This window comes from Nelusetta ayraudi, unplaced genomic scaffold (genome assembly GCF_046127955.1).
Source record: "Nelusetta ayraudi isolate G7.1 ecotype Tasmania unplaced genomic scaffold, CSIRO-AGI_Nayr_v1 ptg000039l, whole genome shotgun sequence".
Lineage (NCBI taxonomy): Eukaryota > Metazoa > Chordata > Actinopteri > Tetraodontiformes > Monacanthidae > Nelusetta > Nelusetta ayraudi.
In genome coordinates, this window is record NW_027466089.1 from 1,342,820 (window position 1) to 1,366,359 (window position 23,540).

At 49.3% G+C, this 23,540-nt stretch overlaps 1 protein-coding gene across 3 annotated transcripts; it reads right to left on the reverse strand.

The window, feature by feature from the left end:
* Positions 1-80: 80 nt before the first annotated feature.
* Positions 81-21,665, reverse strand: LOC142892704 (ras-GEF domain-containing family member 1C-like). Of its 3 annotated transcripts, none has more exons than XM_076032951.1 (14): positions 21,189-21,665; positions 8,356-8,571; positions 7,477-7,599; positions 7,245-7,382; positions 5,984-6,205; positions 4,975-5,049; positions 4,288-4,389; positions 3,767-3,869; positions 3,592-3,671; positions 3,353-3,448; positions 3,172-3,267; positions 2,950-3,073; positions 2,171-2,243; positions 81-2,088 (listed from the first exon to the last, which is right to left on the reverse strand). In XM_076032951.1, the coding sequence occupies exons 2-14, from the start codon at positions 8,563-8,565 to the stop codon at positions 2,064-2,066; spliced, it is 1,467 nt and encodes a 488-aa protein (XP_075889066.1). In that variant the 5' UTR covers positions 8,566-8,571; positions 21,189-21,665; the 3' UTR covers positions 81-2,063. The 3 variants fall into 3 exon arrangements, with proteins under 3 accessions (XP_075889066.1, XP_075889068.1, XP_075889067.1); XM_076032953.1 differs by having other exon boundaries at positions 4,288-4,386; positions 21,189-21,664; XM_076032952.1 differs by lacking the exon at positions 21,189-21,665 and adding an exon at positions 17,297-17,531.
* Between the last annotated feature and the right edge of the window lie 1,875 nt (positions 21,666-23,540).

Below are 23,540 nucleotides of genomic sequence, written 5' to 3' on the forward strand. Positions count from 1 at the left end.
ATCATCTCAAAGCTTAGGTTTTTAACAACATGCATTTAAAACAGCTATCTTTGAATCCATCCATATATAAAAAAAAATAATAGCAAATGCATATGCAGTGTTGCCGAAGCCGGGTAAATTTTATTTGTGTAAATTAGATCAGAAATGGTTTTATTAAATTAATAATGTAAAAGGAAAAAAATCTATGAAGTGACCTCTTTGGTATCAGCACTCCAATCTTTGTGTGTGTGTGTGTGTGTGTGTGTGTGTGTGTGTGTGTGTGTGTGTGTGTGAGAGAGAGAGAGAGAGATAGAGAGACATTCAAATGCTTTGGATCTAGGTGACATCATGTTGTAACGCAGGCTTGTCATTAAAACAGCAACACACAGCACAGACATTTTCCTTTTTTTTTTTTTTTATTAAAACATGTCTTCACCTTAAATGGCAAGTTTGACTTCACATTTCTGGTTCTCTATAGTCTTAACCTAGCTGGAGAATGTCTAACAGGTGTTACAGGGAAAGGATGTTTCGTTGATGACAACAGAGGAAGGAGATTTGGAGTCAGTTGTTGGGGAGGGCCAAGGTGCTTCATAAGAGAGAACACTGACATCAATCAATTATAGAAAACGACTAAGAACCTTGTAGTTACACAGTCCCCGCCCACTTCCCCCTCAAGCCTCTCTTCCCATTTCCCACCCTCAAAAAGAGCTCCGGAATCACAGCAAAACCGCCAAACGGAAAAAAGAACCAAAAGCTCAATGACAACCCCACAAAACGATAAAAGAACACTTTTTTTTTTTTTCAGAAGAACCTGATTTGTCATAACAAGCGCTGATTCTTATGGCACGAGATTCCCTCTTTACGTAATGGAAAGGCAGAAGTCTTGGAACATCGTCGTCCTTCCACGAGAGTCTGCGTCGTGGTAGATCCCTTTGCAAGATGGATTCTCCTAATGCCCCCATTAAACAAACAAAAACAAAAAAACAGCCGCCCCCGCCGCCGTTGCATGCCACTGGACTTCATATTCAGTAAAGGAAAGTTACGATAAAAACTATACATCTGTCAGCACAGAAATCTCCATAAATATACCAGATAACTGAATGTCAGTCAGAGAAAAACTTCCTGAAGAGCAGAAAGATGAAGGGTAAAAGGTCTCCTGTACACAATCTACACCTGGGCTCCACACTGTTACGCCACACTGTAATCTTTTCTTAATGGCACAATACAATAAAAAAAAAGAAGTAAACTCTCCTCCAAAAAAATAGAGCACAATAAATTAACAATAAAAATACAAGAAGAGATTCACAATATCATCCAGTCATTCTGTGGGAAGGACAATCATGAACACACAACAGTGCAGGAGCAGCTGATTCTTATGTAACACACACACACACACACACGCCAACAAACAGTACACATGAGATGAATTGGTCGAATGCTCCGCCTCTTCTTTCACACCTCTGTTCCTTCAGTGGACCTATAAAATGTAACAGCTTATATCGGGCTAGCCAGCGCCCTTCACAACAACATCTTAAGTTTTGTTGCGGTAACGTTACGAGTAAAAAGGAAAAGAAGAGGAGGAGAAGGAGGAGGGGAGGAAAGGAGAGGAGAAAGTAGCGGAGGAGCAAATACAAAATCAACGGGGGGGAAAAAAGCATCAGTAGGAATTTCATCTTAGAAAGTGGTTTTCCCTGTAACTGTACTCTCCCTAGTAGTAAACATATCTTCACAGAGTAAACACGATGGAAACGAGGGGTCGGGGGAGGGGAGGTGGGGTGGACGTCTCCAACACACGGGGCCGTATCACCGACACTTCACAACGCTGCAGAGGCTTTTTGTTCCAGTTTCCATAGCTTCATTTGTTTTATGCAGGTTTTAAATTTTTTGTTAAACGCTCTTTTATGATGAATCCTGTTCATCAATTTTCTTTTTTTCCCCTCCCTTAAATCGTTTAATTTTGTACAAAACAAACAAAAAAAAAGAAACAAACACCTAAGTACCAGCTTGGCTCCTTCACAGTCCATATTAGTGCAATGAGAACACGCGCCCCCTCGCTGGCGGGAGGGTCAGCTGCCGTCTGTGCCTCATGTCTTTCCCAGAACGTTAGACCTGTGGAGACACAAGGTGGCGGCGGTGAGCAACGCTGCACGTTCACTTGCACACTTCTCACCTCAGCGGTATTTACACACACCTGAGTGCTTTCCATCTGTCCTTCTCTACCTGGTTCTCTGGACTCTCGCTCTCGTAGGACGCGAGGTAAAGCCCTGGCGAGGAGAGGAGAGGGAGAGGAAGGAAGCGAGGAGTCTGCGGTGAGTTTAAGGACCACTTTTTCACATGTCGAGATCTGATGGCATGATGGCTAACGATAAAAACAAATAAAATAAAATAGCACAATAACCATTACATTTTCATTTGCGGATAATAGGCATTTATATATGACATTAGATATTTATATTTACATACATCAGACAATCATGTGGCACCACAATCACACTTTTTTTTAAAAAATCTTATTTCATTTTGCTCTATTTTATTGCTTTTACTGTTTAGTTTTTTTTTTTTAATTGTTTTAATTGATTTTATTTATTCCTTTTTTTATTATCTGTTGTAAAGTACTTTGGCTCACCAAAAGGATGTTGTAAAGGGCTCTATAAATTAAGTACATTTACATTTACCAACACATATCCACAAGGTTTTGAAATTTTACCCCGAGCTCATAAAATAATATAAAAACAATGATTCACATTGTTTCCTAGATTTGCTGATGAGAGAGAACGTATTCCCAGAGTTTGCTCACTGCAGAGGCAGGAATTCAGCTGAACAGCTCATTACTAATGTGGCAGCATATACACAACAATATGGATTATAAATGATGTTGAAAAATAAATAATAAGGCTTCTTTCATGTGCAAAAGTCTGACACGCTGGTCTTTCAAGGGAAAACTCTCCGACGAAGTGATGGAGTCCCTACCATCTTCGCTGAAGATGGGCGCGGTGTGGAGGTAGTGCAGGATGGCGCGATCCTCCTCAAACGGACACTCCACCCGTTTCCATGTCATGAACTCCCCGACCTGGCGAGCCAGCTCCACAAATTTCTGGGAGGGAGAAAACGCAGCTAAAGTCAGCGCACCAAGAGATGCACGATTCAGGATTATTAACACGCAGTCGCATCAGGGAGAGGCCACCGGCGAACCTCAAAGTTGACGTGGCCGTTGGGCAGCCGGTTTGCACATCCTTCGTTCAGGAAGTAAATGTCTTTGATCAGCAGACTGAAGAAGGGGATCACAATCTGAAGAGACAAAAAAACAAACAAATGTGAAACAAGTCGGGATTGCAGATGAGATTTGAGAGCTTTTCGAGATGCTGCGCCTCACCTTCTCTCTGTTACTGTTGGCAGTCCGAGAGCGGTGCGCTGCCCCCCTCAGGGCCGTCCTGTAGTTGTAAAAGTTACCAGTAGGGTCCATCTGATGCTGTTGCACAACAATGACAAGCGACACACACACACACACACACACACACACACACACACACACACACACACACACACACACACACACCGTCAACTTCACATTACTGACAATTCTGTGCTCCGAAGTGAGTGTGGCGATTTTACCTCTAGAATGAAAAACTTGGCGGTCTTCGCTTTGCCCCAAGTCTTCTTCAGACGAGACACAGGACTCATGTTCATACCAGCTGCAACACAGTGGACGGACGGAGAAGATTCCAAAAACTGTTATTAGTGGCACTTGACTTCATTTCCTGCTCGCAATACACTGACTGAGACTCACAGATGATGGCCATGAGCGAGTTGAAGTTGCCGATGTTGAAACACTCCCTGGCAACGTCGATGAAGAACTCGATCACCAGGGCCCGCTGCTTCTTCTTTGCCGGCTAAAAAAAGAAAAGAAAAAAAGATTACATTATTAGATTATGGAAAGATTATTTTTTATATTTTATTATTTTATATTCTTTAACAAATCTATATGTTTTCACTATATTTGCAATAGCAGCCACGATCCTTGCAAAACAGCTTGTAGTAATAGAAAAAGAACAGTAGGGGGCAGCCTTACAATAAAAGACGTTACATACCCAAAACCAAAATGGTTTTAAAATGTAAAATAGTTGATAAACATAAATACACAAAACTAAGGGCTGTTTGCTTAAAGTATTGATCCAAATGAACTGAATTCGGTTTCTGAATAATTTTCTCTCTCGGCCAGTCGCGAGGCTGCCAGCACAATTTGTTTGCTTCTCGCATCCAGACCTTCCAATCAGTAGTAACGCGGGCGTATCAGCGTCAGCCGCTCACCATGCAGATCTCAGTGGCCACCAGGTAGCACAGCCTGTTGAACCACCTGACGTAAGCCTCCACGTTGGAAGTTTTCTTCTTCTGGTCACTGAAGCACGGCTGCTGACGACACGCGGAGACAAGACAGAAAGAAGCCGGGGGATTTTTCAGAGTGTAACTGACAGAATCAATGGAGAGCACGAGAGGAGGCCAACGAGGAAGGTCAGTCGGGGAGGTCGTGGGCGGATGAAACAGCTTGTGAATCTGAGTGACACGACTGAGCACGTTCATCTGTGGCTGCAGGCACAAGTGTCTTCTTTTCTTTTTCCCTTTACAAATCAGAACCATCCCATTTTCATATGTGGTCCTAATTCCCTTCATGTGTGGGCCTCATGATTTGACTTACAAGTTATGAATTGCGAGTAAGTAATGTGCAATTTTAGTTGCAGTTGTTACTCTGTCACTTATTTTTATACTGGTTTGAATTTATATAAATCTATTCTATGTCCTATTGCTGCTATATTATACTGTTTCTGTGACTTGACACCAGAATTTCCTTCAGGATTAATAAAGTTTATCCTATCTTATCTTGTCTTGTCTGGCAAACAGAAAATGTAGTATTTAGGAAAAAAAAGAAAAACTACAATTACATTAATAAGTCATCATTAGCAGATTGATACATTTATTACTAAATAGTTAAATGTTTACCTGGGTTCCATCGAGAGGGTCTTTCTGGACGAAGGCTTGGACAAACTCTTCTGGCCCAATATGACTCAGATGGTCCTGGAAAACACACACACACACACACACACACACACACACACACACGGGAAAGGGGAAGCCCCGTTAATAACACTTTCATTTCAGTAATGGAAGGCAATCAATAGGTGGGGGGGGGCAGTGACTCAGTGACTCAATGGAATCAAATCTCCTCCTTGTGGCGGCGGCCGTGAAATTCGCAGCTATTAAAGGAAAACTGTGCGGCACTAGCGGTGCAAATCAGAGTGAGTCATTAGGACTCGTTGCACGTGCGCATGCGCACAAACACACACACACACACACACACACACACACACACACACAGACACACAGACACACACACACACACACACACACACACACACACAGGCAGAGTGACAGAAAGGACAGCTGCGTCTTTATCTGATCAAATTAGCATGTTGCTAATTTAACAAGCTACAATGGCTCCACTCTGGATTTTGTGCACACTGGCCTCTCTGCCGCCGTCCGTCACTCTCTTCGCTCCTTGCGAGAGTGACTGCGTGTGTGTGTGTTTGTGTGCGAGTGTAAAGCTGTCAGGTCACATCTATCCAGAGTGGCTTTTATCCCCCTTTGCTCAAAGCCCCCCCGGGTGCACTTGCTGACTTCGGAGATGATGTCACCGCTCCGACAAGGGTGCAGGCGCGCTCGCCGCACACAGAGGAAACAAAACCCACCCCCGGATGCACGTGCCGAGGGCACCATTCATGCAGTGTGTGCGCGTGTGTTTGTGTGCATGCGTGTCGCCGCGTTGCATCGGCTTCATGTGTTATAAATGAGATTACGCAACGGGGATCCTCAAATTGATCACATCTGCCAGCGGATACCTCCCTCGAACCCGACACCGTCGCTCTCCGCTGATACAACGTCCTCTCTTGTTACCATCTCTTACACCCTGACCTCCGCCTCACCCCACCTCCCACCCTCCCTCCAGCCTCACCAGCTCCACGTGGGTGAGCTGCTGCGCCAGCGTGTACGGGTCATTGCAGATGGAGAGCATGTCCTTCTGGATGGGCGGAGGCTTGGTCTTGAAGGCCACGAGCTTGTCGGAGATGGAGGAGGCGTTGAGGGAGACCTTGACGATGCTCTCCTCGCCCTGGCTCATCAGGGCCAGCCGCTGGCTGAGCTTCTGCAGCACCTGGTTCAGGGTTTTCCAGTACGCCTGCGGAGAGAGGAGAGGAGAGGAGAGAAGAGGAGAGGAGAGGAGAGGAGAGGAGAGGAGAGGAGTTATTTTATTTCAGCTTCGGTTTGGAACAGATTATTTTTAAGCGCGTCGGCGGCGATGATGCGCAGGTTAATCATTCGATACGAGGGTGATTTACCGTCGTTCGTGGAAAGGATTTAACGTTTCCGTGAAGACAATGACGGCGCTTGTACATTTAAATACACATATTAAAAATGTTGACAGTCATCCTCTCTGATCTCAGGACATCTTTCTACGCCAACGCATCAGAAAACAGCGTTTCGGCAAACTGTACTCTAGCGCTGCTGGGAAAAAAAAACCCTTGGCAACGGGCTGCTGGATGTGTGGAGGAAGGCGTGTTTCCCCTCCCCTCCCCTCCCCTCACTCCACACGACTGCTTCCGGGAGGCCATTCGGTCAGCCTCCCTCACCAATGACCCGGAGTCACAGCTTCCACCACAAGCCCTTCCAGCAGACAGTTGAGCCGTAAATAGCAGCACATTCATCACCACCTGCCCTTCCCCTCTTCCCTGTCCTCACCTCCCCCACCTTCTTTTTTCTTTATCCCTGCCCAATAACTCAGCCTTCCGCCAGGCTCCCAGCCTCTTTCTCCTCTGCTCACCGCCGCCGCTGCTGCTTGTATCCCACCCTCCCCCCGCCTCCTCTCCCAGTCTTCTCCATCCATCTTTCCTCCCTCTATTTTCCCCCGGAGGCTGCAGATAGAGCCACTCCTCTCACATCCTCCCTTCATCCTCGCCACTCCCGTAATGTAAGATTGTGTAACGCCGGGGCTGCGGCTGCTCACACCGCACTGACACTCTGACTCTCTCCATCACCCCGTATAAAATCTGGAGTGGCAGTAATTGAATTTTATTCCTCATCTGGGGAATTTGCCACTTGCGGATGCGGCTTTATGGGAAAAATAATATAAAAAACCTGCGATGGCAGCGACTAATCTGAATTCTCACATGCCGACCGAAGACGACCAGACTCTTAATATCCGCCCGTCCTCAGTTTACCTCGTCGCACGGCGCTATCCTGTGGATGATGTCCTTCAGGTGGCCGACCATCTTCTCCTCCCTGAAGTCAGTAGGGAACGTCTCCGTCCACTCCGTCAGCAGCTGCAGGATTTTGGGGCCAAACTTGCGCACCCGCGCCTGTCGTTGAGGGGAAACACACCGTCATACAGATCCACAGCGGCGGCAACAGTTTGTTAGCCTTGTGCGTGTTAGCATGCTGCGCCGTGCCGACCGTGTCGAGCGGGCTCTGGTCCAGCTGCTGCTGCTTGATGCAGAGTTCGCACACCCTGGCCAGCAGCTCCGGAGGAGGGATGAACAGACGAGCGCTCAGCAGGAAGGTGAACACGTAGGCTTTCTGTCGGGGAGCAGAGGGAGACGTCGGCTCAGAAGCGACCAATAAAACGACAATAAGGCATTTCGTAATTAAAAGGAAGCAGACGTTCGGGAGGGGATCAAATTGGCAGCAGTGGCGCTGGCACTTTGAAAAACCTAAATGGAGTTTAGCGAGCGACAGGGGAGCCATGAAATCAAAATCTCCATCAATTTCTTCATCCATTTCCTGTCTCTGCTTTTCTGCACTCAGGGTGCCAGTGATGCCGCAGCTGATGCCTGCTGTCTACGGTCTGCTAACACTCTGGACTGGTCACCAGTTCATCATAGGGACAAGAAAAAACAAAACGTTTTCAGTTGTGATATTTCTTGTTTTTTTTAGATTTAGGAAAAGGAAAGGGTTTTGTCAAACAGCAAGTCAACTTTGAAGCTTACAAGGATAACATGCACAAGACGGTGCATTCAAGTTCCAGCCCAACAGCGTCAACAGAACTGCCTGTGGTCGGTTTTCCCTCCTCATTTCTTTTTGTGAGCCCAAATGCTTCACACGAGATGTAAAACCTGCTGGGACGTCTGCAATTTCACAGACTCTGTCACGCTGTTCGCCACTTTGGTTCCACTACTAGATCAGAGTGAGTGAGCGGAGCACCGACAGCAAATGGAGTTTTCCTTCCGGCTGCCGAAACAACAACAACAACAACAAAAAGCTCACAAGAGCTGCAGTTTGGAGACACTTATCACCACGACACTCGAGAGACTGGCGACACTACGTGTTCTGTACCTCGGGGTAGTAGTCAGCGGTGGGCACCAGGTTCTGGATGAGGGTGTCCAGGGAGGCGGAGGTGATGGGGGGCCCGTCAGCCAGGCAAGCTCCCGGTCCCGGGCCCTCCTGCGGGGCCTCCTCTTCCTCCCCAGGCTCAGCGCAGGCCAGATGAGGGCTGAAGCCACTGGGAGTGGTGAACATGGTGCCTGAGCACACAGTCTGGGGCATTCCTGGCTGCAACAAGGACAAAAACACAGTGAGTGGACAAGGACAACAAATATGTTGAATTAAACAGGGTGGGGGATTTTTTTTCGGAATTCCGTTCACACTTTTATTCCGCCCTGACATGACGCAAGCACGCGGCGATTTCATCTGGCTGCCGACGGAGATGCGTCCACGCCCTGACAGCTGGCCTCCTTCGACGAGGCAGAGGACAAAAATGTGGGTCGCTCAGCCGGCCGCAGCCAAGGCCGAGAGCCGATGGCGCCGCGGCCTCAGTCTTGTCCCTGCGTCTCCCCCCCTTCAAGGACGCTTTTGTGGTTTTTGCGGGCGTTTGAAAAATTCTACACGCTCGCCCGTGCGACGAAGCGCCGTGGCGGCAGCGCTTCACGCTATGGGAGACACAAGGACGGACGGGGGGGGGGGGGACAAAAGGCCGCGCACGCCCCCCCGGGGACATTATCTTTCACTGCCGCCTACGTATCAGCCACGTGCAAGCGAGTAAATGGAGAGCCGTTCGTCATTCAGAAGATTTAAGAATAGACGGGGATGAAAGAAAGTGCAGAAAACACGAGGTCGGCCTGCAAGTTCCAAGTGGTTGGAATTGATGGCCGGTCGCCGTCCCAGCTGCTTAACCTCCTGCTGTTTTCTTCAAGTTATTACCACTCGATACACTCATTTCCTATTAAACTGAGGCCAGAGAAAATTCGCTCCGTTTAACCAAACCTACATTCCCTGTATACGGTTATTAGACCTGCTCTCAATGCCTGAACCTTGAGACTATGCTGGACCTGAATTATTCATGATCGTCAAGGACGACGGCTGCAATTTTCTGCAGCCATTTTGCCTGCAGGAACCTAAAGACGGCCAGAAAAGGCACTAATTTAAAGCGGGACCTTGAGTGTCGCGCGGTTATATCTTATGTAAAGACTGCAACGCTTGGAATCCTCCAACTGTTGGGGCCCTGAGGAGCGTTTTGTCAAAACGAAGGCGCTAATGCAGACAGAAAAATCAGATTAGCCAACATGGAAGCAGTCTGGCCTCAGTAGAAACACCGAAGGAGCCTCATTCAACCCCCAGCTTCAGTCAGGAGCACGGAACGCGGGTTTATTGTGAGCGTTTGGTCCTGCGGTGACCTTCCGGCTCCCCTCCCCCCGCCTCACACACACCGCTGATAAAGTGTCCCCTGTGTCACGGCTCGCTGGAAAAGGTGAGAGGTCAAGCGTGCTCTAGCAAGCGGGAGTGCAGCCGCCGCTAGCCTCTCCAGTTTCCTGCGCGGTGGCTTCGGCGTTCCTTTGTTCTCCCTGGTCTACCGCACGCGTGCACTCGTCTGTGCGCTCTCAGGAGGGGGTTGGGAGTCCTTCCTGAGGAGGCTTTGCCGGGCTCCCGACACCCTACTTTCACTGGCGACACCTGTGGCCTCTTCGCCCATGATATGGGTCGTGGTCGGCACATCAGGCACAGAAGATTCTGAGAAACGAGCTCTCACTCGCACCCTGCTTTGTGAAACCCAGGAGGAAAGAACAGCGTGTGTCAAACTGAGAGGTTTCTAGGTGTTGACGCATTGTGCGTACTTGACATCCACAAGTGCACCGGAGGAAGAAAAAAAAACAGCTGAAACCCTGCATGTCTTTTTTGACAAAACCCCCCCTGAAGTTGAATCAGAATCCGAATCAGTAAAAAACTGTATCGTCTGTCATAACAGAAAACCGTCTTTGACGTGGCCAACATAAAACCAGAGATACATCGATTTCTCTGAAAAAAAACACAAGTATGAGAAATGGGGTTCCAATTTAAAAAAAAAAAAACTGAACAAAAAAAGCATTACAAACAGTAGGAGTGGTTTAATTCCACCACATTCCAAATGAGTCAATCATTCACAACTGAAGCCCGCCGATTGCCTCGGCCTGGCTTCTGACTCGTGTTGCTTTACAAGCAGCAGAAGCAGAATTTTGTGCTGTCCTGTTTTTCAACAAAAAAAAAGGAAAAAAGGAAAGAAAATAGAACAAGGTGCATGTTGCAGCCAGAAGCAGAAGTCAGCTTGACCTCTGGTAATTACTACGCTAAGTTCCCTATTGTGCAGCAGCCAATCGGCGCTCAGTCACTGTGGTGCTTCCCGGCAATGGGCGCGTCACCTGCTGCAGGTGCAGCGAGATGAAAACGGTAACCATGGAGTCGCGGAGGAATCTGCTCCCTCGCTTCACAAACGTCAGAGAGCCATCAGAGCTGCTTGGGAGTACCAACAATCATCCCTTTGACTTTGTTACCCACAAGGATAACAAAGTCCAATACTAATGAAATGGAAATTCGGGCCTAAACTCTTAAAATCAGACGAGTGGCTCCAGGACCGTCGCAGCTTAAAGCTCCCATCGTGCAATTTGCATTAAAATCTGAGCTTTCCCCGCCCCTGCTGTAGTGGCCAGGTGCGGTCCAAACAGGAGGCGAGGCCCCCGCGCGTCCTCTCAGCGACCCCTCGTCTCCATTGGATTACGACCCGCGGGCCGCAGAGCTGCTAAACTGACAAATCCAACAAAGCCGTGACGACAACAAGAGGCGGCGGGAAGCTTCACGGCCGAAGGAGACAAACTGGCCCTGTGACGGGGGAGGACGCAAGACAATCAGTCTAGTGTGTGTTCTGGTGTGGCGTTTGTGTGTGTGTCTGTGTGTTACTGACTCCAGCAGTTTATACGTGAGTCATCCCCAGCATACAAACACACACTCTCCAGCAGAGTGCTGGTGCTCATTAATGTACGGCAGCGACTGAGAGCGTCGTCCTACGTGCCCGCACTGCCAATCGCTTCCTCTATCGCTCACGATAATCTCCCTTCTCTTTCTCTCTTTTTTTTTTTTTGTGTTGAAAACTTCCGTCCAATCTCCCCGAGCCAGCACTTCACCGACTCTGATTCATCATTTCATCACCGTGCACAGACCAGGGGGCTAGAGGTCCGCTCCCGCGAGCAGGTAACTCCTATTCTCTACAGACGGGTCCACCTCTCAGGAGGACCAGTCATCCGGCGTCCGATGACACACACCGAGCTGTTCTGGCCGCACCGATGAAAATGCGGTGACGCGTCCGTCCGGCGCCCTGAGAGGAAGACCCTCACAGGTGGGAAAGAGTTGAAACCCTTCCAAGCTTTGCGGCTTCGAAAGAGGAACTCGTCTCACCCAAGGTGGCGCATTTGGAGGACATCGTGGATGTTGATATGTGAGCGCACGGTAGAAAGAGTTGGTGGATAATTGCTCTCAAATATGTTTTTTTTTTTAAATCCCTGTGAATCCAGTGGAGCCTTGAAGCAGATCAGAGCAGACCAAACATAAAGACTGGTCGTGTTTTAACGAGGCCGTCATCGGATGCTAGACATGACTCGACCCAGCAGGAATCTCCAAATTACCTTGTTGTTACTTTCTCAATATGACTGGATGCTTATCTGGTGAATGATTTCAGATTTCTCCAGCCGTCCGCACTCCACCCCCCCCCCCAAAATCGTCTGATCTCAACTAATAGCTTGGCTTTGATAAAGTTTAAAGACGCAGACAAGAGAGTCGATGCAACGGGTTTGTTTCAGATTCAGAATCAATGTTTGAAGGAAGCTGCAGTCTTTAGATCTTTTTAAGATCCCACTTTCAGAATGCAAGGCTGAGGCACTTTTTTAATCAAACGCAAACTCCTAAACTCCTCCTGTATGAATTCCTGTATGACAATCAGGCAAATGACTCACAAAACAAAAAGGTCATGGATCACTGCCGTGATATCGCACAACAACGCTGCTTACGCCACTATTTTTATTTTAGACACTCAGACGAAGAAGTCATCCCTCCCCGCTTGCTCTCTATGAATAACTCCCCCCCCCCATCTCCACACTTGTCATGATACAGCCGAGTCCCTGCGCGCCTGTCGAGATGCATCAACGCCGCATGAATAAGCGCGGTGAGAAACGCTGTGTTAAAGGAACAGGTGAGTGTGGTGGCGGCGGCGGTGTGCGCTCTAATCCCCCCTGAGATCTCCAGCGGCTCGCCCACAGCCACTGCCACAGCCACCCTGTGCTTTGTCTAGACAGCTGGAGGGGGTGAGGGAGTGGGGGGGGGGGCATTGTTGTTCAGGGCCCTGTGCTTGGCAAGTGTGTGTTTTGTCTTGTGATCCTGTCAGCCTGTTATCATTGCCATCGGGGGGGGGGGGGGGCGGCGACGCCTGCTTTGTTCTATGGTGATGAACGCAGCGCCACCGTCTGCAGGGCCACGATCTTCATCAGCACCCTGGACTGTCTGGACTGTGTGCGCGTTTGCGCGCCACGTGTGTGAAGCCAGTTGACATTCCTGACGTGGCTGAGGTTGTCAAACAGCTCTCGATACTGTTTTTCTAGAAGCCATTCTTCTTCTTCTTCTTCTTCTTCTTCTTCTTCTTCTTCTTCTTCTTCTTCTTCTGAAAACAAAACTGAAGGGTTTTTAAGTACAGATGCAGCGATGCTGTAGTGCTGCAACCTGCGTTGCAGAATCCAGTTGGAATTTTCCTTTTTTACAATGATGAACGACCTCGGTTAGCTTCTCAGCTAATCTGGTGCCACAAAAAACATTTTGTGCGCTACTTGAAACAATGAGTTATTTTCCTCTAATGGACTGAAAGGGTGAATGTTTCTTTTTGGCTTTTGTTTGATAGTTATTTTATTTTGGTATTCATTTATCTTTTTCATAATTTTATGTCTTTGTAAAATAGGTGCATCATCTCTGTGTTTCTTTTTGTCAATAAAGTGTGGTTGTAAAAATGAAAAAAAAAATCTCCCTCTGCTTCCACCACCTGCTTCTGGCAAAACCAGTTTTTCTGCACGGATGCTGTTGCTCACACCTGCATTGCGTGCACAGGAGTTGCGTGTTTGTTGTGCGGAAACGCGACACACTTGCTGATAAATCAGTTCTGCCACCGTGGAGCTAATGGATGAGGGGGATCATTAGACCGAGGCGGCTTAGTCAGCGTGATTCTGGAGCTCCGCCATCAGGGAGCGATCGGTCAGAGGTGACGACCCGGACCGGGCCTCCTTGAGTGGTTGGGGTCCGGTTTGCTTTCAACGCTGCAAACAGAGCCAGTTTGAGACATTTTTTTTTTCTTTTTCACAAAGATCCATTAGCCTTGTCCCAGAGGACTCTGATTTATTGGCGGCGCCGGTTATTCATCATCGCAACAAATGAGAGTTGAGGGCAAAGCACTTCACTGCCAGGACCATGTGGTAAACTGACTTTAAACGCTGCTCCACTGTAGATTTCAGTTCCTTTAGGTCTTGTATTGTTCCCTCCTATAGTTTTATAATCTTGTTTTAATTGGTTGCATTTTTGACCGTCCAATGTGAAAGTTAGAAAATTAGAGGCACCTTGTGGGAAGAAAACATCGCAATCAAGTAAATACCTGTTTATTTACCATGTATGTTGCATATTGCTTTTACTTTAGATTCCACTGTCAAAAGATTTTCTAATGCTGCAGTTGATGTCACATCTTTCCTATCCAAGTTGTCAAGTGATGAAAACAACAAATGTACATTCTGGGCTGCTATGGAAGTGTGGCCCAACAACATTGCCTCCTATTCACAATTACACACGTTGTTTTTTTTTTAGGGTGTTGTTTTTCCAGTACATGCCAACAGATTTCTATTGTTTATGTTGCACAATGGGCCTCAGGAATAAATCAAAACTCTGTCATGACCAGCTGATATCATGACTCAGAATACAAACACGCTGGCCACTGTTGTCGGGGAGGAAAAAAAACGACAAACTGTGCAAAAGCATTTCTGGGGAGCGACTCACTGACGTTAAAACGCAGCCCTTCTTTTCTTAGAAGCGGCGCATCTTAAGAAAGAGACGCGTTAGATATCCGGTGCAGCTTCTGCAGCGACCCTTTGTTTTGGTCTCTGCAGCTGCTTCCTGGTTTCAGAGGTGGCACTTTAAAAGAGCTTGAAGTCCCCTCGGTTAGAGACGTAACACGTGTTAAAATAAGACGGCAGAGAGAGAAGAAGCAGAAGAGCGAGGAGGAGGAAGAGGCAGGCCGAGGAAAGAAAGTGAGAGGGTGAGATTCTCAGCCCCCCGGGGGCAGCGAGCCAGTCGGGAGTTCAGTGGCTGTTAGAATCCCACCAGACTCGCTAAACTCCTCTTTTCTCGCCGCAGCCTGCGTCACATGACCCCACCCCGACTCATCTCCCCATCGCCTCATTTCCATACTCCAACACTTGTTTTTATAATTGCAGAGCCACATGTTGGCTCCTGTAGCACTTAAGCGTTTCGACGCTCGCTCTATTTTGAGGGCGGCGCTCTCAAAAGAAAGGCAGACACACTTCTTTTCTATTTTTTCTTTTTATTCCTGACACGGTTTCTCTCGTGCCTCCGAGAGTTACGTTTCTGGCCTGATTTTTTTTTTTTTTCCTCCACGCAGCCTGCTTTGAAAGAGAAAAAAGAGCAACAGTGGGGTATTGTCACAGCGGAGGACGTTTGAAGGAGTGTAAACACTTCCTCATCGGGCCTGGCCTGCTAGGCCCCTCCTCCTTTTCCCCCGCCCTCCTCCCCCTCCACGCCCGCTCCACGCCCTACTTTCCAAAAACGGCGGCCGGGACAGCGCTGCAGATGGCCCTGCAGCGGCCAGCGTTCCCAGTGGGAGCTGCTGGCACGGGAGGCTTCTTGGCTCCGGGCCCAACCCTCCTCCTCCTGCTCCTCCTCCTCCTCCTCCTCCTCCCCCCCATCCTCCTCCCCATCCTCGTCCTTCGGGGCCTCCACAGGAAAGTGTATTGGAGTTTGGACCGTCATGCCAAGGCGCCGGGGCCAAACCAATCTGGCCGCCGCTTGGCGCCGCCGACCGCGGAGGAGATCACGCAAAATGCCGCGCATGTGCAAGTGCATGCGCGGTCAAAACATGCGCACCGCTCTCGATTAGTCGTGCGCGCGCCGCCCGTGTTTGGCGAGAAGAGGGCGGCTGTAAACAAATGAGTTCATTCATCGTATGTGGGGGAAGAAGAAAAAAAGCAACACACGTGCACCCACATAGCAGCAGATCGACTTACTGCCGAGGCATTCCGGCTCCCCGCCCAGTCCCCTGTCACGCTCTGTGGTATGAGCTTCACACTCAGGGAACAACAGGGGACTCATAGCACAATGCAAGCAAACACACACACACACACACACATACATAGACACACACACATACATACATACATACGCCAACATCCTGGCACCTGTTCCACGCCCACCGGCTCCGGCTCTCGGTGGGAATTGCTCACCGCGAACACACCCTGCGCACACGCGCGCCGCCGTCCTCATTCCAGAGCGAGTTTGGACACAGTTGTGCGTTTCGTGTTTTGCACGCGTTGTTTGCAGGCGCGAGTGCGAGGGGGGGGCTGAAGTCGGCCCCCCTTTTTTTGTTTAGAAGTTGTGTTTATTTTTTTCTCGCTCCCGTCTGTCAGCGGTGAGATAAGGACGCATACGACGCTGGGCTGCGCCATTGATCCGACCGGTCCAACCGCTATCTCGCGCTTTACATTCGGACGAGGGGTCGTGGTTCAGCTTTCGCATAAGTGACGGAGGCAGAATAAAGAGAACCTGACGCCCCCACGGCTGCCGACTTCTCTATCTGGAACTGCTCGACGTGAGCGAGAGATACTTCTAAATCTATTTCCCGCACTGAGTGGATAGAAATGGTGCGCACCGACGTGAAATGAGGCTCTGACAAGTGATGATGGGTCTGGCCAATCTAGCGTGCTGCTGAAAGATAATTGGAGCCACGCAGGGATGGGCTCCCAGAGTACGAGCCAGGGGTGCCCTAAATCTGTCACTTAAAATGGTCATAATGCATTAGGAGGGGAGGGAAAAAGAAAAAAAGAAAAAAAAAGAGGCAGCGCTGCATTGTTCATGATATCCCAATTTACAACCGACCCCGGTGCCATTATCTCTGGAGGAGAATCAGGCAAGAGGTATTTTGACTCTAAACAGGCATAATTTGTCTCTCAAGTGCCACTCGTGAGGAATTACCCGCTTGCCGAGTGAGCCGGAGAAACCGCAGGAGGGGAAGGTGAAGCGGCCCGAGCGGAGCCACGTCGACGCGCAGCCTCCGAGCTCTTCCGGAAATTAGATTGCTCACCAATCACCCGCTCCGCGTCGCATTACTCTCAAAATCAACCGGCGTAAACCAACGCCGCGAGACGGTGACGGATGTGAAACCTAATAACCCAGCGTGACTGACTTCATCGCGGGCGCCTCCTTCCCCCCCTCCCCACGAGAAAGAGTGTTTATCCGCCCGGCGCCGACCGAGGCCGTGCGGTTTGAGCGCCGCGTCGCGCGATGTTGACGAGCGCTAATTAGCGCCGCGGATCGCTCGGACCGGGCTAATCACCACGCACGTCCGCTGCGCTTTGATACCATTAGGGGAAAGACAGATGTCCGAACGTGGGATTTGTTAAATCCCAACAAGTCGCTAACATGTAAACAATGCAGCAGACGCTGAATTGTAAATGTCCCGCTGTGCAAGCAGCATCTATTGATTTTTGGCCCGGCTATAGAATGAGAACAGAAGTTAAATATGCAGTTTGGCAAATATACTGCATCTCACGCTGCGTGCCTGACAGCAGCCTCACCCCGCTCCCCCACAATGCACCGTGTCGTTAAGCGCTAAATTAGGCTGCGCGTCAAAAGCTAAAACCAACAATAATCAGCCGACAGTTCGGTTCCAGTTACTTCCACTTGCAAAAATGTCACCGGAACGAGTAGCTCTTACTGTTTGCAGGTAGCGTTGACATCTGATCCAAATGCTTTGCCTCTCTGTATGGGATCACCGCGGTTGCCAAGGTAGGCCGTTGGCTATCGCTAACTGTCACTTTCAAAGAATGCAAACCAGCTCAGTTTGGCCTTGGGCACTGCAAAAAAAAAAAAAACCTTCTACATGTTGCACCGTGTTTGAAATTTGTGAAAAAAAAAAAACCCTCCACATTTTGAATATGGCCAGACTATAAAATACCATATTTTTTCTACATAGGGTTCAACTGTGCCTTTCATGGTTTTTTAAACAAAGCTGGCGCCCCCACCACCACCCTCCGCTTCCCCATTGGCCTCTGTCAACACATTACAGTCACTAATTGCAAATATTCCACTCCATTTCTTTCATTTCCTTCACATTCTAACCCGGCGATCAAAACAGCAGTCCCTTCTCAGAAAAGAAAACAATTTTTAAGACAGAATAATCTTGTGCTACTGGACAATTTCATCTCACCAAAAAAACAAGAAAGGAAACCTCGTGTTGCGCACAAGCTCGCTTCCCTTGAACGTCGCCTGCCACTGTTTGCATGTTTCCCCGACCGGCAACACTTGTTGACGAGATCACCGTTAAACCAGAAATTTTGTATGTATTCAGCACAGAAAAATGATAGACCCACTCATGAAACTACTACTGCTGCTGCTGTCCCAGTCCAGGCTAAATCCCAGTAAAACGTACGGTTAACATAAAGGAAGACTTACAGCCTTCATCAGCTGGTGTAAAATATGTGCTTACTCCAGTGATTCTGCTGAACACGCTGGCAGGGATCTAATCATATTCCATATTGCCTTCTTGACCCGGTCAATCCATAATGACAGGCCGTCAATACCGCCCCCCCCCCCCCCCCACCCCGTCCACTCTAAGAGCATCGCATGCCACGTGGAAGCAGCTCAGAGGCGGTTCTGGACCGCTCCTCGACCCTGACGGAAGGTAATTAGCTGCCTGTTGAGCCCCCCCACCCCCCTGCTGCGACAACACCTCGTCCCTCTTTTTATTCCATCAAGACACCCCCCCCTCACCCCGTCTCTCCTGCACATCTGCACATGTGACAGCCCCCCCCCCCCCGTATGGCCCCGACCTGTCAGCGGGATCGCTCGTCATCGCTGCGCTGGCAGCCCCGAGCTGTCCACTTGCCAACAAAAAAAACGGCCCGTCAGGTGCACGAGCTGCTGCACACAGCGGGTGACACTAGGGAGGGGTCGTTGGTGTCAAAAGGTTTGGGGGCGAGAAGCGCAGCAGGGGGACAATTTTGATCAAATAAGTAGAAGCATATATATTTTCAATCCTCCAATTCTTAATGTAAACCTCTGGGCTCCAGCAGAAACAAGTGAAGGATTTCCGTCATCCGCTCCACCGAGCCTCCCAACAAAGGAGGGAGGGGTCGCGGCTGAGCCTACAAACAGCGCTGACGAGTCGTTTTTCGGCTTGGTTGGTTGGTTTGGTTTGGTTTGGTTTTGCGCTCCTGTGTGAGTGTGTGTGTGTGTGTGTGTGTGTGTGTGTGTGTGTGTGTGTGTGTGTGCCCTCACGATCGCATCGAGTAATCCTCCCTGCAGCAGGCGGCAGGCAGCAGGATGCGGATCTGTGTTCTGACGGCTCCGTCACAAAGACGGACTGTGTCGGGCCCAGAATGAATGCTGCGTGTGTGTGATCTGCTATTCTTTTGAAGAGGCAAAGCCCCCTCCCCCATGCGCGCACACGCACACACACACACACACACACACACACACACACACACACACACACACACACACACACACACACACACACAGTGTTGTAAACCTTGCAGTGGTGATAAAGCTGTCATGGCTAGCAGACTAACAGCTACTGTGTTTACCTCCCCAACCTGCCCCAGACAGACCCTGCCCCTTTATCTCTCTCTCCCTCTCCCTCTGTATCCTCTCACCACCAATGCTCTCTGGGAATCCCCCCCACCCTCGTTGTCTCACGTCAGGGAGCAAGAAAAAAAAAAAGAAAAAAAGGACGGCCCTAATTAGCAGCACACCTGTTATCCTCTGCTGACTTGGCCTGAATTGGGAATCCGTCTGTCTCCTCTGTCTGTCTGTACGTGCAGAGTTGTGACCGGCGCAGCTTCTGTCAGACCTGAGTGACTCACATCTGCGCGAACAGCCGCGGCTGACATTTCCCTACAGCCAGAGGCGGCGACGCTCTCCGCGCACCGAGCGTTAGAAGGAGACTCCGGCTTCGCGCGGCTCTTTGATTTCCAGAGGACAAAGTTAAAGAATGCTAATTAAACGACGGTGCATAATTGATGGTTTTCGGTGACTGTTAGGCGAAGCGTGAGGAGCGACGGAAGGAAACAAATGAGTGATTGAAAGGTCCCATGTCATAACAAATTGAGGGTCTTTTTATCCCTCTGTTTACAGTCAGGAGGAAAAAAAACACTGCATTACCTTGCAGGAAAAACAGATGCTTTGAATGAGACAAAAGAAACAAAAATTTATCTACTTTTAGCCTTAAGTTTTTGTAAACGTGATGCCCTTTGTGACATCATATAGGGTTGATTTCAGCTCTGAAGGAGCGATGGAACAAAGTAAAGAATTGACTTTTCACATTTCAGTGGAGTTCAATGACAGACGAGACACACATTATTGCAAGAAAGTCCAAAAATCCCCAAGAGTCATGCATGAAATGGGACCTCTGATATCTTCCGTCTTGTTCCGCAAGCAAAAGTTTCTGCTTGCTCGCCACGCTTGCACGCTCACTTTACACAGACGCGCACGCCGCCTGTTAGATTCAACAAATGCGCATCACCCGAAGCTGCATCTCAAACAGGCAGACAAAAGCAGGGGCAAGTGCGTCTGGGTGAGAGCTCCTCCAACAAAAGTCTCCTGGGAGGGCCATGAATTGCAAAGTCTCCGAAACGAGAGCTTTTGGCTTGTGAGATGAGCCGGCAGCAGATGACACCAAAGGTTAGCCAGGCGGGGTGTGGAGGAAGAGGAAGTAGCGAGAATGGAGCTTCTCCCTGACCCAACTGGTTTTCCTTGCTTTCACACACCCCATGATGAGGTCTCGGAGAGCGGAAACAAATCTTTCTCTGGTCAGTGCTAATGGTGAGATTTATGGGCTGTGTACATCCCACACACTGAAGGAAAGGACGCAGATTTTTTTTTTTAAATTCCCCCCCCCGCTTGATCATTTTATCACTGTCATTGGAAGAAAAACAAGAAACGCAATCCTCATGAATATGCAGAATCCTGATCTCGAAAGGGAAAGGTGGGAAAATCAGCTGTGACACACTCCCCTACATTTACGCAATTCGCACCCAATTCCGCGCGTAACACACAAACACGTGACACCGGTCCGAGCCTGGGAGGGGTGGTGGTGGGTGTCACCGTCTTTGTTCCCCAATTCATTTTCCTCGCGGTGTCACACCTGCTGACAAGAGCGGAGCCGACGCCCCCCCACCTCCCACCCTCCACCCCCGTCGTGCTGCGGATGTGTCAGCGGCCGACGGCGCCGCACCGAGCCCCGGCTGCCTCCAACACGCCCTCCGCTGACTCACCGCGCCGCCGCGGACGGAACCGCGCGGCTGCGTCTCCGCCGTGCTTGGCGTGACGGAGCGCGAGGAGCCGCGCTGTCCAGCGTGAGCGCGATCGGCGGTTGTGATGTCATCACTGTTGCTGCTAAAGTTGTGTGTGTATGCGTGTGTGACGACGAACGCGGTGCTGTGGTGGTGGCTGAAGCGAGCGCGGGCGCGCGCGCGCGCGCGGACACACACACACACACACACACGCACGCACGCACGCACACGCGCACTGCTGTGGGCGTGAGCGCAATCACAATACACTTCTTACTACGGCAGATGGAGCGGTCACGTTACGGCACTACTACTCACCAGCACTACACTTTGATCCCCATCGTTGATGCGCGTCTTTTTTTTTTTTTTCCCGATGCCAAACCAATCAAATCTCCTCCTTCTGCTCCTGCCGCCGCTGCTGCTGCTGGTGCTGCTGCTGATATTCCACCGAACCAATTCACAGAACAGCCTGTCCGACCGGCATCGGCAGGGGGTAGGGGGTCTCCGGCTCAAGTGAAGTGGACGCAGCGTCTTCTGACGAACCGCCGACCCTGTCCCCCCGGACGTCACGGGCGGAAGGAGCGCGGACGAGCTGCTGGAGTCGGACGCCGTGACAGAGCGCGTCCCCGAAGTTGCGGCGTGCCGTGCGCGTGCTGTCCGCTCCGGTCCTGTCCTGTCCTGCGCCACGGAGACACCGCCGACCGACCAGTGCACAGTGCATCCACACACACACACGTCCTCCCGAGCAAGTGGTTAGACCGAGCGGAGGGGAGGAGAGGGAACTACTCACACAGCGGTCAATTAAGCGCAGATATGCGGCTTCCGCTGTCGGCTTTTCAAAATAAGACGACCTGGGCTATGGGAGAGGGTTTCTTTTGACTGATGGGAGCACAGAGGAGGGAAGAAATGCGCCCGGTTTGTCGAATGGTGTTCTGAATACCACAACTAAAAGTCAGTGTTTACTCACGAAAACAACCATTTCAAAGGTATTAGTCCCATTTAAATGTGTGAAAGAGAGACTTGTTGCTGCTGATACGAGCAAAAAAAGTAAAATTCTGTCACAAGTAAAAAGGTTTGTCTGACTTTATACGTTATTAGTTATGTCACGCATATTATTATTATTATTATGATTATTATTATTATTATTGTTGTTGTTGTTGTTGTTGTTGTTGTTGTTGTTCATTTTGATTTCGTTTTGCGTAATCGCAGATGACTGATAGTTTTACTTTGAAGTAACATGTCGTTTCCGGTACGCCTGTATCTTGCTAGTGGTACTCCCCGCAACTACGCACTCACTCAATCTTGTCTCTGGCACACACACACACAAACACACACACACACACTCAGAGTGAGAGGTGAGAGGGGGAGAGAGGGAGAGAGGAGAGAAGCCAGGAAAGAAATGCATTTATTTTTCCAGGGTTTTTTTCCCAGCTTACTGCGATTATTACCTCACCTGCAAGGCCTGTTTCTCATCAGCCCACCAAAAATTCACATCACGTTATAATCCATCATCCATCCATCCGACCAGACAAGCCTGCAGATGACAGAGAATCCATTCAAATCCATTCAATGACAGTAAATGGGTGGTTATTTTCCCACCTTACCTGTGCCCCCTGGCAACGGCGACAAAATGGCTCTAAAGCACAAGACGAGACTGAGCTGCGTGTCCCCACAGAGGAGAAGGAGTTTGTCAAATCTTCATTTTGCCTCAGGTTTGGACAGACTGCAGTGGTATAGTTTAGATTTTCCACTCACATTTGGTGTAGCTGTTATTTCAGCTGCACAAACGACTGAGCCTCTCACTTTTCAGCCAATGAGACACTATCAGATAGATTGTGAACCGAGATTGCGCTTAAAAATGCTACCGCACTGTGCAGACTCGAGGAAAGAAAATGCAGCAGATGTGTGGCCAGACCAGCAAAAGCCCACTTGCATTCAAGAGTTTGCAGAGGAAACTCAGCACGCAGACTGAGAGACCAGTCGAGGGCGTCCAGTCGTGGGCAGACTACAGGAAACAGTGCAGCAGTGTTTCATTTGTAATCATCCGCAGACCTTCTTCCATCCCGGGTGACACTCGCTCCCCGCGACTACTTAAAGAAAGCCATTCCCCGCTTCGGAGCAGGGGAGCGACAGTCTGACATTTAGAACGAGGCTGCACTTCAGCTGCAATCATTGGTAGCAGACAGCAGGTATGAACATCAAACATCCAAAAACAAAAACAAAGCAAAACAATGTGGGATTCTTTCAAGCTTCTCTATGAAGTGGTGACGAGAAGCCAGAATGTTGAGGCTTAGGGAGGAGACTGTTGCTTCAAATTGCTTCAAATTATCCAAGCCACTTGTATGTGTGTGTGTGTGTGTGTGTGTGTGTGTGTGTGTGTGTGTGTGTATTGAAACACACACATATATGTCTTCAATCTATATAGATATGCATATTACATATTGAAATTGCAGTCTGGAAGTGCTGTTTGAGATGTTTGAGGTGAAGGGAAGGGAAGGATTTATAGCTTCAGAGTCAGACCCAAGGGGTGGACACATTACTGGTCCAACAGGTCCTTGTTGGGTCCTGACAGATGATGTGTCGAGCGCTCTGTCTGGAGATTTACTACTGTTGCTGGGCATCCTGGTCCTGGACGGCAGCTGCAGAGAGCTGTGATTGTCAACATTTAGC

Excerpts from the sequence above, each read along its gene's own strand:
- LOC142892704 (XM_076032951.1), bottom strand. The coding sequence starts at position 8,565 with ATGCCCCAGACTGTGTGCTCAGGCACCATGTTCACCACTCCCAGTGGC. Across the intron at positions 6,206-7,244 it reads GGATAGCGCCGTGCGACGAG|GCGTACTGGAAAACCCTGAA; the intron begins GTAAACTGAGGA and ends CTCTCTCCGCAG. Across the intron at positions 4,390-4,974 it reads ACCCTCTCGATGGAACCCAG|CAGCCGTGCTTCAGTGACCA; the intron begins GTAAACATTTAA and ends GCGTGTCGTCAG.